This window comes from Periophthalmus magnuspinnatus, chromosome 16 (genome assembly GCF_009829125.3).
Source record: "Periophthalmus magnuspinnatus isolate fPerMag1 chromosome 16, fPerMag1.2.pri, whole genome shotgun sequence".
Taxonomy (NCBI): domain Eukaryota; kingdom Metazoa; phylum Chordata; class Actinopteri; order Gobiiformes; family Gobiidae; genus Periophthalmus; species Periophthalmus magnuspinnatus.
Window position 1 is genome coordinate 15,544,181 of NC_047141.1, and position 25,895 is coordinate 15,570,075.

General features: G+C 45.8%; 2 protein-coding genes across 2 annotated transcripts in view; both read left to right on the forward strand.

Moving 5' to 3' along the window:
- LOC117384180 (hemicentin-1-like) overlaps positions 1–25,895 on the forward strand; it is a 173,580-nt gene that overhangs the window by 14,354 nt on the left and 133,331 nt on the right. The gene's annotated exons all lie outside the window — the stretch shown is intronic.
- On the forward strand, positions 19,207–21,693 carry LOC129456874 (carcinoembryonic antigen-related cell adhesion molecule 5-like). Its single transcript, XM_055227605.1, has 7 exons — positions 19,207–19,300; positions 19,412–19,732; positions 20,094–20,366; positions 20,436–20,687; positions 21,254–21,356; positions 21,427–21,452; positions 21,529–21,693. The coding sequence occupies exons 1-7, from the start codon at positions 19,255–19,257 to the stop codon at positions 21,642–21,644; spliced, it is 1,137 nt and encodes a 378-aa protein (XP_055083580.1). The 5' UTR covers positions 19,207–19,254; the 3' UTR covers positions 21,645–21,693.

The following is a 25,895-nucleotide window of genomic DNA, read 5'->3' on the forward strand; positions in this document are numbered from 1 at the left end:
AACAGGAGAAACACCACTCCCCAGTCGGGCCCGTAAGACACCATTCACCAGTCCGGATGGAGGGCAAACCTTCACCACCCAGCGCTGGGGAGCCTATGCAGCTGGGCTGTGCTCGCCTCTCGGCCGAGGAGCGTTTGCGTCGCCGCCTGGCGGTGTGCCTGTACTGCGGCGAGAAGGGACATTACATTGCCTCCTGTCCGGTTCGACCAAAAGACCAGGCCCACCAGTAACCCTGGGAGTACTGGTGGGTCAGCAGATTATCCCAGAAAAAGAAAATAAGCTGCTTCTCCCGGCCTCGCTTTGCTATCATTCAGAGACTCTACCTATTTCTGCTCTCATCGACTCGACATCGACAGCGGGTGGCTGAGCAGTGGGGACTAGCCTTGGAGCCCTAGGAACACCCCCTCACCACGCTACCTCTCAACGGACAATTGTTAACCAAAGTCACGCATGTCACGGAACCAGTCACGTTGGTCCTGTCCAGCAACCACCACGAGTCCCGTAGTTTCCACGTCATTTCTTCTCCTTCCGTTCCATTGGTCTTGGGATATCCGTGGTTAAAGACCCACAATCCCACTATTGACTGGATCCGGAGGGGGTTGTCGGGTTGGAGCCCCTTTTGCCAAGCCCGCTGCCTCCAATCTGCTCTGTCACCGGCCGGGGGGGCGCGCTCTGCTTCCGGCCAACCTCCCGAGGCCCCGGACCTGTCTTCGATTCCGGAAGAATATCACGACCTGAGGGAGGTATTCAGCAAGAGCAGGGTTCTCTCCCTGTTACAAACCATTTCCTAGGGAAAAAAGGAAGGCAACACAAGATAGTATAATAAAATAAGTAGCTTTTATGTAGGCAAATGAAGGGCATTTAACAACTTAGCATTACAATACAAAAAAACATAAAGTCAACAAAAGGAGGCTCTAAGAGTAGAGTACAAAGTCAGTGAAATGGCATGCCATTTCACAAACAGAATCTGGCACCCAGGAGTAGCAGGAGGCGGGTCCCTTTAAACTGGAGCAGCCACAGGTGGAGGGTGACGATTGGCCAAGCCTTGATTGTCCCTCCAATCGCATGTAGAGCAGGGCTGTCAATCAACACCAGCTGTGGGACACACTGGAGGGGCCGAGAGAGAGGACGAGAGAGAGAGAAAAGGGGAGAGGCACACGGTAGGAGGAGCTAGAGGCCAGGGGCCGTAACACTCCCCCCCCCCCCCCATAAAGATACAACCTGGAGTATTACACTAAATTTTTCTTCAGAACGTTACAAATATCTTTTGCCAAGTTACCTTACCTACATTCTGGACAGGGCATCAGCAAACACATTCTCCGAACCCTTCTTATGGCGAATTTCCAAGTGGAAATCCTGCACCATCAGCGCCCATCGCATCAACCATTGGTTGATTGTGCATACATGACAAAAACGTTAGGGGGTTATGGTCAGTAAGTACCATGACAGGCTGAGAGCAGGACCCAAGATACACCTCAAAATGCTGGAGAGCAAGCAACATGGACAACGTTTCTTCTTTTCTCTATAGTGGAATACTTAAGCTGATGTTTATTAAATTTGCGAGAGAAGTAACTCACCGGGTGGTCCACACCTTCTGCATCCTCCTGCGTTAGGACCGCACCTGCTCCAACTGAACTGGCATCTACCTCAAGTTTGTACGGCTTAGAAGGGTCCGGCGCAGCGAGCACCGGTGCATGACACAAAAGGGACTTGACACTATCAAAAGGCAGAACGACGCTGGAAAAATTTCGGCAAAAACTTCTATAATTTTTTTTTTTTATTTATATATTTATTTGACAGGGACAATGCAATCTGACATAGTTACAACATGAACATTGCAGCTGATGTGATGCATATAGAGTTTGTAGCAAAAGCTAATTCTCAACTCCCGTCCCTGGTTGAGCTTCTCCACAATTCACCAATATGCAAAATATATTAAAACACCTGCCCCATAAAATAGATACATCAGTGCACAAAAATACATTCAACACTCACACGTTCTCTCTCTCTCTGTCATACTGCCTATTTACAAGTGGGTACAGTTTTGACTCATTTTCAGCCATTTCTTAACCCTAGAGGTGAACATTTTCAACTCAGAAATGTTTTTTATTTCAGTGGGCAGTGAGTTCCACAGTTTGCAGCTCTGATATGAAAAGGCGGACTGTCCAAAAGAGGTTCTGCGTTGTGGGATTGTACAGTTCTTGTTTATGGTGCCTCTTGTCACTCTGGTGCTGTTTAGTCTTTGTATAAATGTACTGAGTGGTTCTGGGACCAAGTTATAAATACACTTAAAACATAATTTAAGAAAACATAAACTAGTAAAACTTTCAAAACTTAATAGATTATATTTTTTAAGGATGTGACAATGATGAAAACGGATTGGCTTTCGATCCATAATTTTGATTGCTTGGTTGTACAAAGAACCAATGCGCTTTGTGGCTGAGGGAGCTGCCTGGGCCCATGCTGTCATGCAGTAGGAGATATGAGAAAAAATCATACCATGCATGTACAGCAGGGCTGCCTGATTTGGAATATATTGCCTTATCAATTTAAAACAATTTAGATTTCTTTGTATTGTTTTGGCTATACTCTTAACATGCTTATCAAATTTTAGTTGGGGGTCTAAGACCAACCCAAGATATTTCAAATCGTTAACTACTTGTATTTTATCATTTTGTAAATTTATTTGAAATCTTTGGTCTACATTTATTTTTTTAATAGAAAAACACATAGAAGTAGTTTTTGCAAAATTTAGAGTCAGCTTATTTTGAGTTAGCCACTGACTAACCTCAGCCATGCATGCGGACAAAACATCCGCCGCCTGCTCTGGTGTCTTGGCGGGTGCATAAAATACTGCGTCATCCGCATAAAGTTGGCAGCGGACACCTGGGCAGATCAAAGGCAAGTCATTTATAAACAGACTAAACAGCAATGGTCCCAATATGGAGCCCTGAGGTATGCCCATGCGAATATTTGCGAATGGAGATTTATTTTCGGCCACTTTAACACACTGTTTCCTATCCTGAAGGTAAGAGGCAAACCAACAAATTGCCTCAGGGGCGATATTGAATGATGTCATTTTTGATAAAAGCAAACTGTGATTAACGGTTTCGAAGGCTTTTTTTAGATCGAGAAACACAGCTCCTACGACCTCACCTCTATCGAGGGACTTTTTTATATTTTCAATAAAACAGCAGTTTGCTATTTCGGTTGAATACCCTGCTCTGAAACCAAACTGCTGCGAGCTGAGGAGCTGATTAGCCTCCAAGTAGTCAGTAAGTTGTGCTGCTACAATTTTTTCGATTACTTTGGACAGTATAGGTAAAATTGATATAGGCCGGTAATTGGACATAGAATCTGGGCTTCCTGCTTTAAAAATTGGCACAATCACTGCTTTTTTCCAACCTAAGGGAAATTTAGATTTTTTTATGGACAAATTGACTAGATGTGTCAAAGGTTTAACTAATACATTACTGTAGCGCTTGAGAAAACAGCTATTTAGATTATATACATCATTTGATTTAGAATTTGATAACTTTTTTATTATCCGTGTGACTTCTTTCTCATTCACTTCTTCGATGCAAAAATAATTCTCAAGGTGCGTTAAAGGTGGTATATTCACATAATCAGTATTCTCAAAACATTGTGCCAATTCTTCAATTGACTGGACAAAATGAGTATTAAGGCTGTCAGCCATAGTGGCACCGTTATTAGTAGTTTTACCATTTATGGTGAGTTCACTAATTCTTTTAGGTTTGAATGCTTTATTTGTCAAAGTATTTAAGTGTTTCCAAAGAGAATTTGTATTCCCCTTTGCATTGCCAATAAGCTTAGTATAATATGAAGCTTGTGCTTTTCTCAGTTCTTGTACTACTTTATTTCTTAAACTTTTGAATGTTAAATGGTCAGTACTAAGTCTTGATTGTACTGATTTCTTCAAAGCTAAATCTCGTTTTTTCATTAGTTTTTTTATGTCATTATTTAACCATGGAAGAGTACTTTCCCTTTGTTTACACTTTTTTTGCTCAGTAAATTTGTCAGCTATTTTTGTGATGGCTTCAGTTAAAAAAGTACAACATTCATCTACATCTTCCATATCCTTGATTTTCTCCCAACTGAAATTATTTAGTTCTCTTTCAAACAGTGTAGTTTTAGATTTAGGTATTACATATTTGATATCATTATCGTTGTTGCATAATTTACCAAAATATTGCAGTCTTTTTTTAGTCAGTTTTCTAACCATTAGAGTCATGTTGTGGTCAGATAGCCCTGTTAGTAAATTATACATTCTCGTAATACGTTCAGGTTTATTTGTAAAGGCCATATCAATCAAAGTTCTAGTCTGTCTGGTTATCCTAGTGGGTCCTGTAATCATTTGTTGATAGTTAAATTTAGTCATTATTGTTTTCAGTTTTTGTTTTGCACCTTTATCAGACCAATTTATATTATAATCACCATACCATATAGTTTCTCTATATTCCTCAAGATGTTTAACTACATGGCTTAATTCATCATAAAAGGACGTATTATGAGATGGTGGATTATATAGCACAGCAACATTGAAGTTCATTGATGGGGACAAAGTTATGTTCAGGGCTAAACACTCAAGATTGGAGTTTAATTCAACTACCTTGCATTTAAATTTATTTTTAATATAAATCAACACTCCTCCTCCCTTTCCTGAGCTTCTATCCTTTCTGAAGCATTGATATCCATCAATGTCTATCATATTAGTGGGGATGTAGCTGTGAAGCCAGGATTCAGTTAAGCAAAGGTAATCCAAGTTGGAATCCATGAGGAGAACAGCAATCTGGTCCTTTTTGGAGATTAGACTGCGGATGTTAAGGTGTCCCCCGAATATTCCTTTTGGTTTACACTTTGGTTCCCATAATACTCGCGCATGATTAACAGTTTCAAAGAAAAAGTATTGTTTTTGCTTTAGCGCAGCGAGGCTGTATTTTGTGCGTGTTTGAGTGTTATCCGCTCCTCCGTCGTTAGCCTGTCTCGCTGCCTCTCCGTTCGCCAAACAGGAGTTGCCACCCGGCGCCACAGACGCTGTACCATCGCAGTAAAAACCCGTGGTTGTTATGGGCTTCGTCCTCGCGTCCGCACGTGGGATTATGAGGCCAGGTAACTCACCAGTTCGGCTGAAGTTGGATATTCCCAAGCGGCTAGGCACAGATGCAGTGCGCTCCTCTGCATGGCGCTGCTCCGGCACTTCCTGGTCCTGTGCCAAGAGCCGGCCGTCTAGCCAATGCGCGACTGTTTGGTGTGGCTCTGGTGCGTGCAGGGGCGTTGTGTGCGGTGCTCCTCCGATGTCAGGCCTCACCTGTACCACAGAGCTAGTCTGTGGCTCCAACGTGGCCGGTCCGGGATTAAGGTGTATGTCCCCAGCCAAAAGTATGAGTACCAGAAGCACTTTGGATACATGCGCTCTGCCCTGGCTTTGGGATGGTCTGTCGACTATGTCATTCTTGTTTCCTTTGCCTTTGTACCATGATGATGACCAGATAGAATACAATGTATTGTGTCCATATCCAAACATGTGGAGTTGAATTTGTTCACCAATTGGCGAATTGGTCAAGGTACCCTTTTGCAGTGGAATTGTGTTAGTCCAAGCACACAGCAATAATAAAATTGTTAAAATACAGAGGGCTTGAGAGGAGCCCAACAATCCCCTCCTGCCCTCGGCAGCCATCAAGATCCCACCTTGATAGCCTGCCATGCCCAAGAAACGACGCAGCTCCCGTTGAGTGACAGGAGGAGGGTAGGCTTTTAGGGCGGCGACTTTAGCCTCTAGTGGACGAACTTGGCCCTGACCAACCTCACGTCCTAAGTATGTGACACTAGCCTTTCCAAACTCACACTTGGCCAAGTTAAGGGTTAGAGAGGCAGCCGCTAGGCGCGCAAACACTTGTTGGAGCGTGGTGATATGGTCTTCCCAGGAGACAGAGTATGCTATCAGGTCATCCACGTAGGCATTGCAATTAGGGAGACCCTGCAGGACAGTATTTACAAGACGCTGGAAGGTAGCAGGAGCGTTACACATTCCAAAAGCCATAACAGTGTACTGCATGAAGTGGTCGGGGGTGGTAAACGCCGAAATTTCAGACGCACGATCAGTTAGCGGCACTTGCCATTAACCTTTTAGCAGATCTAATTTACTGACATATTTAGTGGAACCAAGGTTGTCAATAGAATCTTCCATGCGGGGCATAGGATAGGAGTCAGGAACAGTAACAGCATTAATTTTGCGACAGTCGGTGACGAAACGGGGGAACCATCAGGTTTACCTACAATTAAACAGGGTGAGCTCCACGCACTTGTACTGTGTTTGGCTAAACCGTTCTGTAACAAATAGTCAGCTTCTTGTTTCATTAGTGAGCGCTTCACAGGGTTTACGTGATAGGGATACTGGCGAATGGGACGTGCATTTCCTACATCTATGTCGTGTGTTAAAACGGTGGTGCGGCTTGGCACATCTCCGAAGAGGCAAGGGTATTCCTGAATTAAATTTATTAGGTCACGTTGGTGGTTCGGTGACAGATGAGTTAAATGAGACGGCAATGTTCTTATCATTTCGGAATTTGGGAGACGAGGGCCTTGCTGTTTGCGGTTGCCTAAACCATCCTCATCAGTTGTTTGAGTGGCCATTACCGCGGACGCGCACAGGGGCGGGGTTTTAGGTTCCGCTGAGCCTGAGTCACGACAGTGATACCTTTTTAACATGTTGACATGACAGACGCGAGATTTTCGTTTACAGTCCGGGGTACTAATAATGTAATCCGTGTCAGTGATTTCTTGTTTAATCACGTAAGGGCCGGAAAATTTAGCAGAAAGCACATGGCCTGGGATGGGAAGAAGGACGAGCACTTTGTCACCTGCGTTGAATTCACGTTTCACAGCCTTTCTGTCAAAACGACACTTCATTTTTGTCTGAGTATTGGCTAAAGTTATTTTGGCCAGTTCGTTGGCTTTCAGGACACGCTAACAAAATGTACTAACACCATCGAGTAGGTTATTAGGAGAAGAGGACGGGGAAAGGAACTTTTCCTTTAGTGCCTTTAAAGGGCCACGAGGGGAACCTAAGGACTCCTGGACAGCATCTCTAGCAGCGAACAGGACAAACGGAACACCCTCATCCCAACTTCTACCCGTTTGGAAACAATACTTTTTTAACATGGATTTTAAAGTTTGGTGCCAACGTTCTAAAGCACCCTGGGACTCGGGATGATATGCACTTGAGACTACATGTTGAATGCCCAGTGTGTGGACTAGTTCTCTGAATATGTTTGACTGGAAGTTAGCCCCTTGGTCAGTTTGGATAACTCTGGGTAAACCAAAAAGGGTGAAGAAGTGCGTCAACGCTTTTAGCACCGCACGGGAATTAATTTTTCACAGAGAAAGAGCTTCGGGAAAACAAGTGGCAGCGCACATAATTGTAAGTAGGTACTCATATCCGCTTGGAGTTCGGGGTAGGGGACCAACACAGTCAATTATGACACGGTCGAACGGCTGATCAAAAGCAGGGACAGGATGCAGAGGTGCTTGGGGAATTGTTTGGTTAGGTTTACCCATAACTTGGCACACATGGCAGGTGCGACAATGTGTAGTTACATCTTTTTCATCCCTGGCCAGAAGAATTGGTTAAGAACAGACTTGTATGTTTTGATTACCCCCAAGTGTCCAGACTACTGGCTTTCATGGCCTAAAGTTAGGATGAACGGACAATACTTAGTAGGAATTACAATTTGGCAAATTGTTTTAAGATTTGGTTCCTTCGCACAATTTGGGGACCATCTATGCATTAGCATATCATGGTAAAGGAAGTAGCCGGGTTTTGCATTGTCCAGTAAATAGGGAGCGTAGTGTTGGGTCTAGAGGTAAGATCGGGCCTAAAAAATCCAGCCCGACCCGACCCAGGCCCGCGGGTATTAAAGCCCGACCCGGCCCGAGCCCGACCAATTAACTTGATTTGCAGGCCCGAGCCCGAAGCAAACCCGAAATTTCATATTTTATTTGTGAGGATAAATAAAAAAAATAAAGAACCAAACAAAGTTAAACATGCGTAAAAATAAGCCTACTAATAAAAAACCTTCGCCACTAACTACTGAAAATGGTCTAAGGTCCTGACAGCAAAAGTGCACGCACTTGTCTGTGATGGCCTGCTTAGCGCGAAGAGGTGCGGTCTTTGGGACAAATGATAATATAGATGTTTGACGATCATCACTTTTGCCAGAACAGCTGTTTAAATGTCTGCTCAGCGTCGAGGTGCCAGTCTTTTTGCTCTCGTATGAAAGCAAAGCACCACATTGACTACATTCAGCGAAGCCAACCTTCAACAATCAATTTGAAGCATTTCCACACCTCACTCTTGCCGGTGCGTGTTTGCCTTTTCAGTTCCCCTGTCTTTAGTTTATCCTTTACTTCTTGCTGCTCCATATCAGCGATACCGGGTCAAAATAGATGCGGACTTGCGGAGGGGAAGAGGGGGCGTTCACGTGCGCAGAGTATGCTCTGGCTCTGCGGCTCCTGTTTAGTAGTTAAATAGCAATTACCTTACAGCGCCTTCTCTGTTTTATCCAAATTATTTTTTTTATAACAAGTATTCCTAAGTTTAGTATCCACACATTGTTTTAGTATACATTTTTATAAACATATATTTATTTTAAAAAAGTCAGGTAGAGAGAAGCCCGAGCCCGACCCGACCCGAACATAATGATTGACATTTTAGGCCCGACCCGGCCCGAAATTTGGGTCGGCTCGGGCTCGGGCTCGGGCTTAAGATCTTACCTCTAGTTGGGTCCACCCTCTGCTCTGCACACAGCTGGTCACGGGAGCACGGTAACGGCAAATTCTCTGTAGGGAGAGAAATCAGTGGGTTAGCGGTGTTAGGTTTTTGTGGCAGTTGGGCTTTACCTTCCGGCTTTGGAACAGAGGGTTTGGATGTCGCAGTAGCGAGAAAAGTGTCAGACAAGTTTATTTCAGCGAATTTGATGGCACAGACTGGATACAGTTCTGATGCGCCAGAAAGTGCACCTCCACATGACGGGGAATCAACTTCCTCGAGGGAAGGAGTTACTTTACCCCCTGCAATGTCATTTCCCATCAGCATTTCTACTCCTTCTATAGGCAAGACGGGACAGATGGCTACAGGAAAAATGCCGGATACGAGTTTAGATGTTATATGGACAAAATGAACAGGCGTGGGACTAACTCCCATTTCTATTCCCCGCAGTATAATTCGGTACCCTCAAAATTACCCAGGAGAAAACGGGAGAGCACTGGATAGAATAACTGTCTGGGAGCCACAAGTGTCTCTCAGGATGCGGATGGGGCGCTGATCAGATGCTTCACAGGTCAAAGAAACTAGTCCCTGAAAAATAAATGGCTCAAAACACGAGTCAGACTTTAGGCCAGCATTGGGACCTAAGCTACCTGGGCCTGATTTAATGAACCCAACGCCTTTTGTTTGGGGTGCGGACAAGTCCACTTTTCTTTTGAGGGCAGAGCAGTCGGCGATGAGATGTCCAGGCAGGTGGCAGGTGGCATTCTCTTTCTTCCGGTTGAGTTTTTACAGTGTTAACTGGAGAAATTGGCCTATTGGTTGCGGGGGTTGACACACGTAACCTCTCACCTGGATTTACAGAAAAATTAGACTTATGAGTTAACACATACTTGTCGACTAAAACGGCAGCGTCAGAGTTTTCACCTTTTGTTCATTCAAATAAACAACCACTCAATCAGGGAGGTTTTTCTTAAAATCCTCTAACAAAATTAGCTCTCGTATGGTATCAAAATTTTGTCCTTTAGCAGAAAAACACCACTTATCAAATAATGTTCCTTTTTCCCGTGCAAACTCAACATATGTATGGCTTGGGGCTTTTCGGAGGTTTCTAAATTTGTGCCGGTACGCCTCCAGTACCAACTCATAGGCATGTAAAATGGCAGTTTTGACTGTATCATAACTCAGACTTTCAGTTAGGGGAAGTACAGTAATAATCTCCTGAGCTTTGACGTACATTTTGCTTTGCAACAGGAGGGGCCAAACATCACAAGGCCAGCTTAAAGCCATCGCAATTTGTTCAATTTGTTCAAAAGCTGTGAAATAGGAGTCAACTTCACTCTCTCTGAATATTGGGACAAGTGGGATATATTTACTCATGTCATGCACTGGGAAGGTCTGAGCGGTGGAGGAGAGGGCAGATGCCGCGAGACCAGGGCTGGTAGGACTGAGCCGGAGGCGGCCTTCGGCCTCTAGCTCAAGGCGTCTTAGTTTCACGGCCGTGTCAGACTCAATCTCAAGTTTTCTGATTTGCAACTCGAGTTCAGCTCTACGATTCCGTTTTTTGTCCTCGTCCTCCATTTGGAATGCGCGCCAGGCGCACCTTACGCCAAGCGGCATCCTTGGACCCGGGAGAGGAGGTAGACGAGAGGGGATCAAACCGGGGCAGTGTGAGCGGTTGCTCAGCCCGTTCACCGGCCCCAGCAATCGAACCCTCAGCCCTAGGAGGAGTACGCGGAGATCTCTCCTCATGCTTCGGGGTAATCGTGAGCACAGGGTTAAGAGGAGGCACTTCGGAAGGTCCTCCAGCCTCTGGAAAGGGTAACACGCCCCTCTCCACCAACCCGTCCCTCATGAGCAGCTTGAGGTCATCTTTTCTGGCCGTTCTGGGGTAAGAAATGTTGAAATAATTAGCAATAACAATTAACTCCTTTTGCAAACAACAATTTGGTCGATTGTGGGGTTGTCCACAAACTCCTGCAGGTCAAATGATGCCATTGTTTTTGTTTTCAATCCAATTAAAATTAGCTTACCGTGCACTTACCTACTAATTAAATTTGGCCACTTATTATCTGGGAATTATTGTTGGATCCCGGACAAGCCCCCAATGTGTTACAAACCACTTCCTAGGGAAAAAAGGAAGGCAACACAAGATAGTATAATAAAATAAGTAGCTTTTATGTAGGCAAATGAAGGGCATTTAACAACTTAGCATTACAATACAAAAAAACAAAGTCAACAAAAGGAGGCTCTAAGAGTAGAGTACAAAGTCAGTGAAATGGCATGCCGATTCACAAACAGAATCTGGCACCCAGGAGTAGCAGGAGGCGGGTCCCTTAAACTGCATTTTTTTTGTTAGAAGCGATACTGGGTTCAGTGGAGCTCATTTGTATTTGCTGCCGTTTTCGGTTCAGCCTGACTTTGTGTTAATTATTGCCAAATTCGGCTAAACTATCATTGTTATTTTAGAACTGTGTTCTGTTCTTTAGCTTGTTTTTTCGTGCCTTCAGGTGCATGTTCTAACATGAGCAGTGGTTACTGTTCACTTTGAGTTTGAGTTTAATATATTTTAATTATAGCCTACCACCAGTGGCGTTTTCAGCTGGACATGGTATTTTTCTGTGGCAGCGTCAGATATGCACTTCCACGACACTGACCTGCATACTGGGGATGGTTTGGATGCGTGTTCTGACATATCAGAGTTGAGCTCACACAACTCCACCTGCTCTCAGGGAGGTGACGATGACTCAGCTGCCTCCTCTTTACGCGTGGCTTTTGCACGTTTACAATTGAAGGCAGTGGTGGCACAGCCTATGACTTCTAGTGTGTTTTTAGACAACAGGGCTCTGTGTCTTCCTTTTTGGTTCCCCCCTCTACGGAGTATTTTAAGGAACTAAATGCCTGCTGGTCGGATACAAAATTGCTTTCTAAACTGACGTCTGATGGCTTCTTGCTGCCATGCAGGATGTGCCTAAGTTTGGTTTGGGACACATGCCAGTGATTGAACCAGCTGTGGCCTCCCTTATTGTGGCTCCAGATGAGGCTCTCAGACCCAATGCCAGGTGCCTGCGACCTCAGTGCCGGGTTACTGACAAATTTTGTGCAAGGCTTACGACTCTGGGGCATGCATTGGGGTTGTATTGGCAATTCCCTGTCACATATTGTTGGAGTTAGCAACTTCACTAAAGGCTTGGTCAACACGTCTCTTCAAGCATTTGCCTTTATCTCAAGAGAGCTATCCATCCTGACCCGGGCACATCGGCAGGTCTAGTTAGCACAATCTCCCTTGTTAGCACAATCTCCCAGTTCCGGGATCCAAAGTTCCGGGTGAACTTTTTGGAGAGGCGGCACTAGAGGCTTTGCAACGGACATCCCAGGCCACTCAGACTAGACATCAGCTGGTGGGCCATCACCCAGGAGCCCCTCCTCCAGTTGCTCCTGGACCTTCGACTACACACCAGCAGACCTATGCTGTGTCACCAAGCCCATTTTTGGCTCCTCGGAGTGATCGGCCCAGGACTTCACATGTGTCTCGGTCATCACAGTCTCGTCACCAGCACTCCAGGCCTTCCAAGAGGCCGGGAGGGGGGGGGGATACCACCTACAGTTCCGATGCCAGCCTCCTGTTTTCAGCCGGGTCCAAATGACCGCTATCTCGGATATGCAAAGTCCGAGGCACTCAGTCAAGAAATAGCAACCTTGCTGGAAAAAACTGTAAATGTAGACCAGGGGTCGGCAACCTTTAACGCGCAAAGAGCCATTTGGACCCACTTTCCACGTAAAATAAAACACTGGGAGCCGCAAATATTTTTTGACATCTAAAATGAACATAACACTGTGTATAATAATAATAATAATAATAATAATAATAATAATAATAATAATAATATAACATAGGTTTTATTTTCACGGACAAACCTTCTACACGTGGCAGATAAATAATGGCAAAAACAACTTAAGTGCATAAAAAAATACAACTCACCAAACCGCTGCATCAGTGTGAGCTCTGCGCTGATTATGTGATTATGTCTACTCTGCTCCGCAGTTTATTTAAAAAAAAAAAACAACAACAAAAAAACAAAACTCTAAAGGCGTATCGTTTAATCCCAGGTGCTTATTCTCCATGTGCTAAAGCAGTTTTGAAGGTTTCATTGCCTCATTTGCTCTTCCCGAACTTCGTTTACTTTTTTGGAATTTAAATATTTGGTTTATCCTTCATAATTAAATTTTTATTTGAATCGTTGACATATCATTACTTATTGTTAACAACCAAACTTACTTTTACTGTGTCCCTTTAGTTTTTTGTTTTGTTATTGATAGTAGCTCAGCCAGAATACGCATTTGGAAACCTGTTTTAACCCTGGGACCCTTCTGGAGAAGATACCAGTCAGTGCCAAATTTTCATCAAATCATGTGCAGTTTGCTTCTGTGATGTATTCCAGTGTAAATCAGCTGAGCCACTGGTTAATAGGCATCTACACGCACAAGCAAAAATGAAATACAGGAGTAGTTTTGACCATGGGATAGACTGATGTTAAACCCAAATCTTTTGTCTTGCTACAGTAAAGTGTGAGTCAAAATTCACCCATGTTTGGCTGGATGCCTGTTCAACTTTTATGCTATGTGAAAAACAGACTCTTATATTAATTTGAAAACTCATATACCTGTCGTAACGGTGCGGATAGGACCAAAGGATGCAGACCAGAGCAGTTTTAACAGTGTTTATTTACAGCGGTGAAAATGCAGTCTTTAAACAGGTCACAAGAGCAGGTACAGGAACCGGGGAGCGGGAGACGGGTCAGGCGGGTGCGGTGCAGGTAGAGGCGGGCAGGACAGGACCAGGACGGGGATAGAAGCAGGTGCGGTACCAGGGCAGGCGGATCAGACGAAGACCAGAGCGGGGAGCGGGTGACAAACCAGAGACCAGGACCGGACAGGAGACGAGACGAGCAGGAGACGAGACGAGCAGGAGACGAGACGAGCAGGAGACGAGACGAGCAGGAGACAAGACGAGCTGGAAGCGATACCGGGACTGGAACGTGGCGGCAGGAGCTGGGCGAGTAGAGGCAGGAATCTGGAGGGTGCATAAATCCAAATGAGCATTTGCCGGAAAGTACCATATAACAAAGCTTAGCAAGAAACATTCACGTTTTACACGCGGACGGTCTGGCACCGAGTGTAGACTGCCAAGCCTTCTTGTACTCAGCAGCAGGTGGTGGTGATTAGGCTGATGCACCCCAGGTGTGCACGGGAGGAGTCAGGCACTCCACCCAGCTCCAGACACACAGGTAGGGGAGGGGGAGAGAGCACGGGAGGACAGGGAAACTGACATCATGACAGTACCCCCCCCCTAAGGTCCACCTCCTGGTGGACCCCCAGGCTTGTCAGGATGAGCGCGGTGGAAGTCTCTCACCATGTCGGGGTCCAGAATGCGTGCCCTGGGCACCCAGGATCGCTCCTCCGGACCGTAACCCTCCCAATCGACGAGGTACTGGAGGCCCCTACCACGGCGACGAACGTCAATCAGGCGGCGGACGGTGAACGCCGGGTGGCCGTCAATGACTCGGGCGGGCGGTGGGGGATCGGCCGGAGGGCACAGGTCGCTGGTCCGGACTGGTTTAACCTGGGAGACGTGAAAGGTCGGATGAATCCGGAGAGACGGGGGTAACTGGAGGCGCACCGCCGATGGATTTATGATCCTCATGATCTTAAACGGTCCCAGGAATCGGGGGGACAGCTTACGGGAGTCCGTCTTCAGCGGGACCGTCTTGGCGGAGAGCCAAACCATCTGGCCAGGTTGGTATACGGGCGCCGGGACACGGTGGCGATCGGCCGTCGCCTTAGTGCGCGCTCCAGCCCGAAGAAGGGCCGCCCTGGCCTTCTTCCAGATCCGGCGACAGCGCTGGAGATGGCGCTGAACAGACGGGACGGCGAGGTCCCTCTCCTCCGTGGGAAAGAGAGGGGGTTGATATCCCAGCGATGCCTCGAAGGGGGACATACCAGTGGCGGAACTCACGAGGGAGTTGTGAGCATACTCTATCCAGGGCAGGTGAGTACTCCAGGTCGCGGGGTTGGCGGAGGCTGTGCACCGTAGGGCCGACTCCAGGTCTTGGTTGGCCCGCTCCGTCTGCCCATTAGATTGTGGATGGAACCCGGACGTGAGGCTAACCGTGGCCCCCAAACCGTCGCAGAAAGACCGCCATACCTGAGAGGTGAATTGGGTCCCTCTGTCGGACACGATGTCCACCGGGATGCCGTGGAGTCGGAAGACATGACTGGTCAGCTGGTCGGCAGTTTCTTTGGCTGTGGGGAGCTTAGGCAGGGCAACGAAATGGGCGGCCTTGGAGAAGCGGTCCACAATGGTGAGAACCACCGTGTTCCCCTGGGAAGGGGGAAGGCCCGTCACGAAGTCCAAGGCGATGTGGGACCAAGGGCGACGAGGAACTGGGAGAGGATGCAAGAGACCAGAAGGGGGTGAGTGGGAGGCCTTGGCCCGAGCACATACCTGGCAGGCGGCGACATAAGCCCGGGTGTCTGTGTCCATCGTGGGCCACCAGAAGCGTCTCCTGAGGAGGGAGAGAGAGCGACCGGCACCAGGATGGCAGGCGAAACGGGAGGCATGGACCCACTGGAGCACCTGAGACCGGACAGAATCGGGAACAAACAGTTTACCTGGAGGGCCGTTACCTGGGTCGGGGTCGTTGGTCTGGGCCTCTCGGACGGTGTCCTCGATATCCCAATGGACCGCGGCCACCACACACGAGGAGGGAATAATTGTTTCTGCGGTGACCGGGCTATCCTCCAGGGCGAACTGGCGGGAGAGGGCATCGGGTTTGACGTTCCGAGATCCGGGGCGGTAGGTGAGGAGAAAGTTGAAGCGGCTGAAGAAGAGGGACCAACGAGCTTGACGGGGATTGAGGCGCCTGGCGGACTGGATGTACTCCAAGTTTTTATGGTCGGTCCAGACGATGAATGGTTGCTCCGCCCCTTCGAGCCAGTGGCGCCACTCCTCCAAGGCCAGCTTTACGGCAAGGAGCTCCCGATCCCCCACGTCATAATTGACCTCGGCCGAGGACAATCGCCGGGAAAAGAAGGCGCAGGGACAGAGGCGGTTGTGGGGGTCGAACCTCTGCGAAAGCACGGCCCCCACTCCCGAGTCGGAGGCGTCGACCTCCACGATGAATTGCCGTGAAGGGTCGGGCTGGTGCAGGATGGGAGCGGAGGTAAATAGTCTCTTAAGCTTCTCGAAGGCTGTCTGCGCCTCAGGAGACCAGGCAAACGGCAAAGCAGGAGAGGTGAGTTTAGTTAAGGGCGAGATAACCCTACTAAAATCCCGGATGAAACGTCTATAAAAATTGGCAAAGCCGATAAATCTCTGGAGCTGTCTCCGGCTGGTAGGAACGGGCCACTCAGTGACAGCCTGGATCTTTTCAGGGTCAGCTCTTACTTGGCCCCGCCCCACAATGAAGCCCAAAAAGCTGACCTCCTCTGCGTGAAACTCGCATTTCTCAGCTTTCACGAACAGTTTATTCTCGAGGAGGCGCTGGAGAACCTGGCGAACGTGCTGATGATGCTCCTGGGGGGACCGCGAGAAAATCAAGATGTCATCCAAGTAAACAAAGACGAATCGGTTAAGGAAATCACGGAGCACATCGTTGATGAGGGCTTGGAATACGGCAGGGGCGTTGGTGAGACCGAAGGGCATAACCAAGTATTCGAAATGTCCCAGGGGTGTCTTGAAGGCCGTCTTCCATTCGTCTCCCTCCCTGATGCGCACCAGGTGGTATGCATTCCGCAAATCCAACTTTGAGAAGATGGTCGCACCGTGGAGGGGCGTAAATGCCGAGTCCAGTAAGGGAAGCGGGTATTTATTCTTTACAGTTATATTGTTCAGACCCCGGTAATCAATGCAAGGCCGCAGGGATTTGTCCTTCTTAGCCACAAAGAAGAACCCCGCTCCCACGGGTGAAGTGGACGGGCGGATGATTCCGGCAGCCAGGGACCCACGGATATAGTCCTCCATTGACTCGCGTTCAGGTTTAGACAGGTTATATAGCCTGCTAGATGGTAGTGGGGCACCCGGCAGGAGGTCAATGGCGCAGTCATATGGACGGTGGGGCGGTAAAGAGAGGGCCTTGCTCTTGCTAAAAACCTCCCCCAGGTCGTGATATTCAGCAGGCACCGAGGACAGATTGGGGGTGTCTGGGGACGGATTAGCGACAGGAACGGACCTCCCGGCCGGAGGGAGGGCGGACCGAAGGCACTTGGCGTGGCAATCGGGACTCCAGCCCGAAACTCCGCCCCTGGCCCAATCGAAAACAGGGTTGTGGGCGCGTAGCCAGGGGTAACCAAGGACCAGAGGAGAAGCGGAGGAGGACAGGACATGAAACTGACGGTTCTCTTGGTGGTTGCCGGACAGAATCACGGTGACAGGTTCTGTGATGTGAGTGATGTGCCCCAGAAAACGTCCATTGAGCCCCTGGGCATTTAAGGGGCGTTCGAGGGGCTCCAGGTAGACCCCGAGCTGCTCCGCGACTTGGGCATCAATAAAGTCCCTCTCAGCCCCGGAGTCGATAAGGGCGGAAACGCATAAGGTCTCTGTGCGAACGCACAGGGTGGCGCTGAGCCGCAGTCTATTAGAAGAGTCCAGGATGTGTTGCTCGCCCACCAGTACTCCCAGTGCTACTGGTGGGCCCCCCCTTTTGGCCGAACTGGGCAAGTGACCACATAATGTCCGCGCTCACCGCAGTAGAGGCAAGCCCCGGCCAGACGACGCCTCCGTTGACGCTCCTCGGCCGACACAAGGGTCCTGTCGAGTTGCATGGGCTCATCCGGCGGGGGCGGGGCAGCGCGTGGCTCCGGCGGGACCGGTGACCGGCGTCTCTCTCGGCGACGAGCCCGTAGGCGGTTGTCTATACGGTGAGTGAGGGAGATGAGGGTCCGCAGGTCGGGGGGTTCGTCCCGGGAAACCAATTCATCTTTCAAAGTCTCGTTCAGGCCCCGCACAAACACAGCCCGCAGCGCGCTGTCCGTCCAGTCCAGCTCCGCCGCATGTGTCCAGAATTCAATGGAATAATCCGCTACCGTCCTGGAGCCCTGGCTGAGAGTCAATAACCGGGAGGCAGCATTGTCCTGGTAGTGCGGGTGGTCAAACACCAGCTTAAACGTGGACACAAATTCATTAAAATCCAGGCTATCCACAGACGTCTTCATTAGGCGCGCCTCTGCCCACTGGAGAGCTCTGCCCCGGAGTAATCCACATATATATCGGATCTTGGTGGCCCCCGAGCTGAAACGAGAAGGGCATTGCTGGAACATGAACTCGCACTGGAACAGGAATCCGCGACAGAGGTGAGGTTGTCCAGCATACGGCTCCGGATCCGTGCCTCTCGGCTCCGGGAGGCGTGGCGGCGCTCCGGCTGCAGCAGGCGGGGTGACGAGGAGCGCGGCCACCTGGTGGTTAAGCTGTGCCACCTGCTGGGACAATGTCTGATTTAGCTCCAATAGAGTCCGAATGGATTGTTCATGCTGACCCAGCACCGCCTCGGGGTGAGAGTGCGTGAGGCGGCGCGTCTGGTCCGGATCTGAGCCTGCTTGGTCCATAGTGGCCAGACCGTTCTGTCGTAACGGTGCGGATAGGACCAAAGGATGCAGACCAGAGCAGTTTTAACAGTGTTTATTTACAGCGGTGAAAATGCAGTCTTTAAACAGGTCACAAGAGCAGGTACAGGAACCGGGGAGCGGGAGACGGGTCAGGCGGGTGCGGTGCAGGTAGAGGCGGGCAGGACAGGACCAGGACGGGGATAGAAGCAGGTGCGGTACCAGGGCAGGCGGATCAGACGAAGACCAGAGCGGGGAGCGGGTGACAAACCAGAGACCAGGACCGGACAGGAGACGAGACGAGCAGGAGACGAGACGAGCAGGAGACGAGACGAGCAGGAGACGAGACGAGCAGGAGACAAGACGAGCTGGAAGCGATACCGGGACTGGAACGTGGCGGCAGGAGCTGGGCGAGTAGAGGCAGGAATCTGGAGGGTGCATAAATCCAAATGAGCATTTGCCGGAAAGTACCATATAACAAAGCTTAGCAAGAAACATTCACGTTTTACACGCGGACGGTCTGGCACCGAGTGTAGACTGCCAAGCCTTCTTGTACTCAGCAGCAGGTGGTGGTGATTAGGCTGATGCACCCCAGGTGTGCACGGGAGGAGTCAGGCACTCCACCCAGCTCCAGACACACAGGTAGGGGAGGGGGAGAGAGCACGGGAGGACAGGGAAACTGACATCATGACAATACCAGAATATGCTTAAACTGAATAAACAGCAGAACACATAGATAATAATTAAATAGGCTGTCAGATAAGGCCAGTGACTAACTTGTAAAGCTGAACATTGTTCTTCCTGTTCAGGAGTACTTTCATTTTACCTTTAGCCTTGCTGCCACCTAACGCATTAGAAAACCAACATTCATGATGTATTTGACACATTTGCTTGTCATTGGAGTGTCTTTTGGAGGTAAGAACACTAAATCTGTGTCTCCTCTAAAAGTTAATACTAGCATCAAGTTGGATGTGTTAGTTTCACATAGAAAAGTAAAGTCAGTATTACGCACTGTTTTTCCTCCAGGTTTATGCTCAGGAGTGGGTGTATTGCCACAAAGTCGTATAGATGCAGCTGTGGGAGATTCTGTAATGTTCACCACATCTCTTGATCCAATACAAACACCATTTACATCAATACGGTGGATGTTTGGCACCAAAGATATCACCTCTTTTGATGTTACTAACACTACTGCTCCAGAGTATGAAGGCAGGGTCACTCTGTACATGTCTACTGGGTCTCTGCAGCTCAGGAACGTGACTCTAAATGACACTGGAGAGTATAATGTTACCATAACACGAGCAGATGGCACTGTAATGAATGGGCTTACCACATTAAACGTATGGGGTAAGTTAAACAAACACAAAAACACCAGAAGATCATCACAAATCACAGTTATGACAAACTAATTCTGCATATTCGACAGTGCATATAGTTTGTATACTCTAAAATGATATAGAAATGAGTATTAGATGATTTTAAGGATTTGTAATAATTATAGTTTGTGTATAACTAGTGCTTACTGAGGGTGTAGTGTGGGTTCCCTGCAGTGATTCTGTCTTATATAAGGCCACACAAGTACGCAGAATTATGTGGAATTACTTGTTTAGTTTGTGCATATTCACTGTGGATTAATGGGAAATGACAAATTATCAATTGTCATATCATAAGACCTGATATATGATTTCTGATATCTTTTCTCCCACAGAAAGTGTATCTGATGCTATAGTCACATCGTCTACACAAGTGCCAGTGGAGGGGATTTCAATAAACCTGACCTGCGACGCCTCTGGCTCCATCGTCACTAGAGAGTGGACGAAGAATGGTTTACCTCTAAATCCCTCGGCAAATATATTTTTTTCCAATGAAAAACAGGTCTTGTCTTTTAGAGCTTTGAACAGAAAAGACAGCGGGCGGTATACATGTAAAACCAGCAACCCCATCAGCAGTCAGGAGGCAACTTACTTCATGGTTGTGACCTGTATGTATTTGTTAGTTTACATTAGATACTTCTGTTCTGGTTATTGCACTTCTTCTTTTTGTGTTCCAGATGGACCAGAAAATGTTAAAATCTCAGGTCCAACGGAGGTTCAAGTAAAAACAACACTCAAGTTGAGCTGTTTGGCAGAATCTTTACCTGCAGCAAGCTACATCTGGATTAAGAATGGGACAACTGTGGCTAGTTCATTTGAATACATAAATAACATGACTGGATTCTCAGACAGTGGAGAGTACATCTGCCAAGCCACTAATGATATCACAATGACAATGTCTGAAGTAACACATAGAGTGCTTGTATCAGGTAATGTATACACACTGATCCACTGAGTCTGAATCAAAACTGTAACCTGTTTTAGCACTTGGCTGTTAACTTGAAATTATACATTAAATTCAATAAACAATAAAGATAATCAGATTTTTTTCCCTGATCCATGTAAAATGTACACAAATGTGCCTATAGATGTGGAACAAATCTTTTTGTTTTCTCCAAACCAACTATTTTGAATGTATAGATAATTTCCACATTTTCATTTTCATTTATCTTTATTTATTTAGGGATTGTCCAAAGAGAGTACCAGACTTTCTTTTTCATGATCTCCTTGTCAATACAAACAAAACAAATACAAAATACTGGCAATACTAAGAAAACAAATAACTGTATAAGTCCATTTAAAACATTAACGCAGATGACGGTGTGATTAGCAATGTCTATCACCAAGTTAATAAAATACAGTAGTGGTACCAATTTATCCACATTTGCATTCCCTTGAAATGTATTCTATTTTTTACGAAGCAAAATAACTGAAAGCTTTTTTCCCATTTCAGTAATAAAGAGCAGAGTTTGATGTTTCTATTTTTTCACTCAAGATCATAAGACTCTCTCAGCTGGGGCCATCGCTGGAATAACCATTGCATGTTTAGTAGTTGGTATTGGAGCTGTTGTCGGAGGAATCTTTATTTATAAATATCAGTAAGTCATTATTGATACATTACATCTTCTTCAATGAAAAATGTCTGACACTATTACATTTCCTTTTTAGCATCGGCAGGCAAAACAATCGCAATCGTAAGTGTTCATGTAATTCAGTGTTAGAAAGAAGAGCAGTCATTCACAGTGTTACTAATTTTCTAATGTTGCACAGGTCCAGCAGACAGACAAACACAACCAAATCCTCCAACAATAAGCAACTTTTACACCAAGGAAGACAACCAACATGTCTATGAAAATCCCTCAACAATATATGACAAAAATCTGTAATTAAGAATAGAAAATAGTAATAAAAATTGCATTGTCAGATTAACTCAAACATGTTGCTTTTGTCAATTTTTTAAGCATTGTACTAAAGTATAAGGAATTATTTAATGCATATGATTAAAATTATTATATTTTCTTGGAATTGTAACAAACACTACCAGTAACTTAAATAATGTTCCAAGTAAACCAGGTTACTGAAATGTGAAGTGAGTGTCTTAGCTGTTGTAATAGTAAGGGTTTTACTCAGGTGCTGTTCTGTTTGAGGATCAGGCAACATTTAAAACAGGACAGAGGCACTCGTGGGTTTAGAAAATGTTAAAAAGCCTTTATTGCATCATGGCTGATTTCTTAACAAACACCAATGCATTTTGTCCTTACTGGGCCTTCATCAGAGCATAGATATTAAAAGAACAAAATGGCTGTATATTCCTTCTGCAATCTGTCACCTTAAATATTACATATATATATAACCTATATTATCTCACAGGTTTGTGCTGTAGATGAGGTTTGGAAAGAGACTTATCTAAGATACCACTGAAAAATGAGATTATGATCTAAATGCACCTCTACATCTTGAGGCAACCAATGGCACAGTTATGCCATATGTGTGATGGCTTGAAGTCCCATTAAAACTTACTGCTCTTGATACTTGTAGGAGTTGTAGTGCTTAAAGGTAACCAGCAGCAATGTCCAATTATAGGATTTAATGTTATCGAGGGTGGAAGTGACTCAGGGGAAAAAGTCAAACTTCTGAGGGCAGTTAAACTAGCTCTTCCACAGCCAAAGAAAAAGTTATTATTATCATAAAAGCAGTGAGTATGGGACAAACACAATGTAAAAACTACAAATGAGAGAGTGACTATACTCAGTCATAGTTCACTTTTTATTTTATTTTATCTTTTTAAGACATTCAGAGAAGATGTCACACTAATTTTTGAACCCTGTGAAAACCCACAGCGGCCCGATGGGCTAGAGTTTTGTGACACTTAAAAGCAGTAAAACCAGGACCCAATGCTAAGATAGTTGCAGCATGCAGAACCCAACCAACCATGACATTACTCTATCAGGCAGGGCCACTATTGGTACTGTGCAGTCAGTGGGGTCTGTCTATCCCGATAACATCTTAAAGAAAGCCCTCCCATTTGCTCTCGTCACAAAATCCACGTACAGAAGGCCACAGGATGCACCCCCACCAGTGAGAAATGGGACAAAGAAGAAGCACTGTCGAGAAAATGTTAAGCAAAGACTCAAGCCAAAAGCCACCAAAGCCACTATACAAGGAGATGAAGGACTACTTACAGGACTTGGTAGCACAGGGGTGAGTGGAAAAGTCAGCTTCTTCTTACTCATCTCCTGCATTGTGAGTAAGAAAGAAATTAAGAAAGCTCTCATATACAAAGACAGCAGACATCTGACCACCTTCGGCCTTTATGAATGAATTAGGATTCCATTTGGCCTCATGAATGCACTGGTTGGGTGACTGCAGGACGAGATGCGTGTGCCCTATCTTAATGACATCCTTGGGTTCAGCAGAACCTTTGCTGACCATGTTGAGGACATCAGGAGAGTATTACGCTGCTTCAGAGACAATGGAATTAAACTCAAACTACAAAAATGTGACATTTTCAAGCCAGAAGTGAGATACCTTGGCAAGATTGTTTCCAATGAGGGAAGCAGAATGGACCCACTGCTGTGAGCGTCCTAAAATATAAGCAGCGAACAAGTATGTGAGCTTAAAGCAACACTAGGACTATTAAGCTACATTATACAGTACATCAAAGTTTTTTCTTGTATTGTTAGTCCTTTGTATGACCTGCTTTAAGCTCCTTTAAACATAGAGTCTGAGAGCACAAGAAAAAAATGTGAAACAATGGAAAAAACAACCACGTCCCCTCCAGTACAACTATTCAGTGGAGTGATGTGTCGCAGTAAGTGTTTCAGCAGCTGACTGACTGTTTTTAGTACAGCCTCCTATTTGAGGTTTTCCTGAGGTCACATAGCCCTTTATCTTACATACAGATGCCTCTAACCCGGGACTAGGCACTGTCTTGTATCAAAGCAAAATGGTAAGTTCGTGTGATAGCTTATGAAGAACGCTAACCACAGCCGAGAAAAACTGTAACTTACATTCAGACAAGCTACAATTCTTGGCTCTTAAATGGGCAATTATGGGCAATTACTTGTACTATGCACCCTTCTTTACAGGTACTTGAGGTCACACGAGAGAATGCAAACAAAGCTGTTTATGAACTGAAACCTGAGAGAAGCAAATTCGGATCCAGAACATTACACCCCTATCTCCTAATGCCATGTGACCACCTGCCTCTAGAGACTTAATTACAGCCAAAGAAAAAGACAATTACCAGACAAGCAGAGACAACACTTGAGATGATCCAGTCAGAAGAGGACAACGATGAGGACAAGTATTACTCTGTGCCACGCCTCCTTGACTCACCGCCACAACCTCAGAGGACCACCAGTTCTGACCCACCTGCAGATGTGCTGCCAGAGACAGAGCCAGGTGCAGCAGAGGTCCGTCCTCCAGAGGGCAACACCGACCTAGTAAAAGGAAGAGGGACCTCACCCACCACCTTCTCCTGCCTAAAGTGAGCCTGGTGTTGAAGAGGATAGGCAACCGAGACTAGAAAGCAGAAGACCATAGGTAATCACCTATGATAGACTTGGTATTTCAGCCTGCCACAACATGATGGCATTTCTCTATTATGCAGAGCATGCCATGGTTGTATGGTGTACATCTGTATTATTTTCAAGAGTTTTATGGGCAGACATTGATATTGATTTTGTTTTGTTTATTTACCTGAAGTCCAAAAAGTATAAAAGCTCAACATGGTACTACTTACGTATTTACAAGGTTAATTTCTATTGGCTAGAGGAGATTTGTTTGTTGCTTGTTGTTCTTTTTGAAATAAACAATGGAGTAAGGATGTGAACTGCGTCTCTGTTCTTCATTTCCACAAAAAGCAACTATGTACCTCTGTCAAAGTTTATAAACTGTTATTAAAGCATTTCGCTGATTCGTACATTTTTATTGTGTTTTTTGTACTTTGGATATCCGTGTTAGCGAGAGTAGTCACCACATACTGTAGCTGGGCAGTCTCTGCGATGCCTTTGAACTCTTAATATTTTAATTTGTTGAAATGTCTTTGGGAAAAATTAAAGGAAAATTTACTTCTGGAACCAGAGCGGGCAGTCAATGCTGAGCTCCATAGATCCATCAGAACTTTAAGAACTACTTCAAATAAAGCACAACCTTCATCAGCTTTTGCAATGAGACACTGCCATTCTCCGTCATTAAAACATGCCTTCGTTATATTAAAAATGTTATTCTCCACACAGCAAAACATTAAATGATAATAATTAACCAAGTTATACTGGCTACAAGATAACAGGGAGGACTGTACTTCACTGTTCTAAGCTCTTCCTCAATCACTCTGAAAGGACGAGATATATATTATATTACAGAAGCAGACCAACACAATGGGAACTATATAGTTATTTATGCATGTACATAAAAAAAAACAAAAAAAAAACAAACAACTACTAGTGCTAACTCCTGTCCCTTGTTGGGCACATTACAGTTCAAAATATTATAAAAGCACAATCTTTAAACCATATTTACAATAGCACAGATTTAAGCTACAATCATTTAATGAAATATCCTTTCCCTTTTATTTGTTATATAAAAATAAAAACATTTAATATTTAATTCAACACATCACTGACTTCAATACAAACTTGTAACACTGGTAACTTCACTGCTCCAGAGTATGAAGGCAGGATCACTTTATTCATCTCTACTGGATGTCTGGAGCTGAAGAATGTGACTCTTATACCAGGAGGTGCACAAATGATTGGTGTCACTACATTACAGGTACATGTTGAGTTTCAAAGTATGTTAAAGGTACTCTAGAATTATTATTGTTGCTGCTGTTTGTTCATTAATTCATTAATTCAGAATTACAAAGCATTTATCTAGACTTCATACCTTTTTGATAAACAATATTTTTAAATATTCAATTAAAAAAGTTCAGTACTTGGTTATATGTTTTTCTCTGTTAAATATCATTAAACATAGATGACTAGTTTTACTTTCTCCACAGATGAAGTCCCTAAACCACGTGTAACAGTCAGCAGCTCAGACTTAGTGGAGTTCAACAGTTCTGTGACTCTCTCCTGTTCTGCTGATGGGGCCAGTTTGACAACTTTCCTCTGGTTAAATGGCAGTACTGAAGT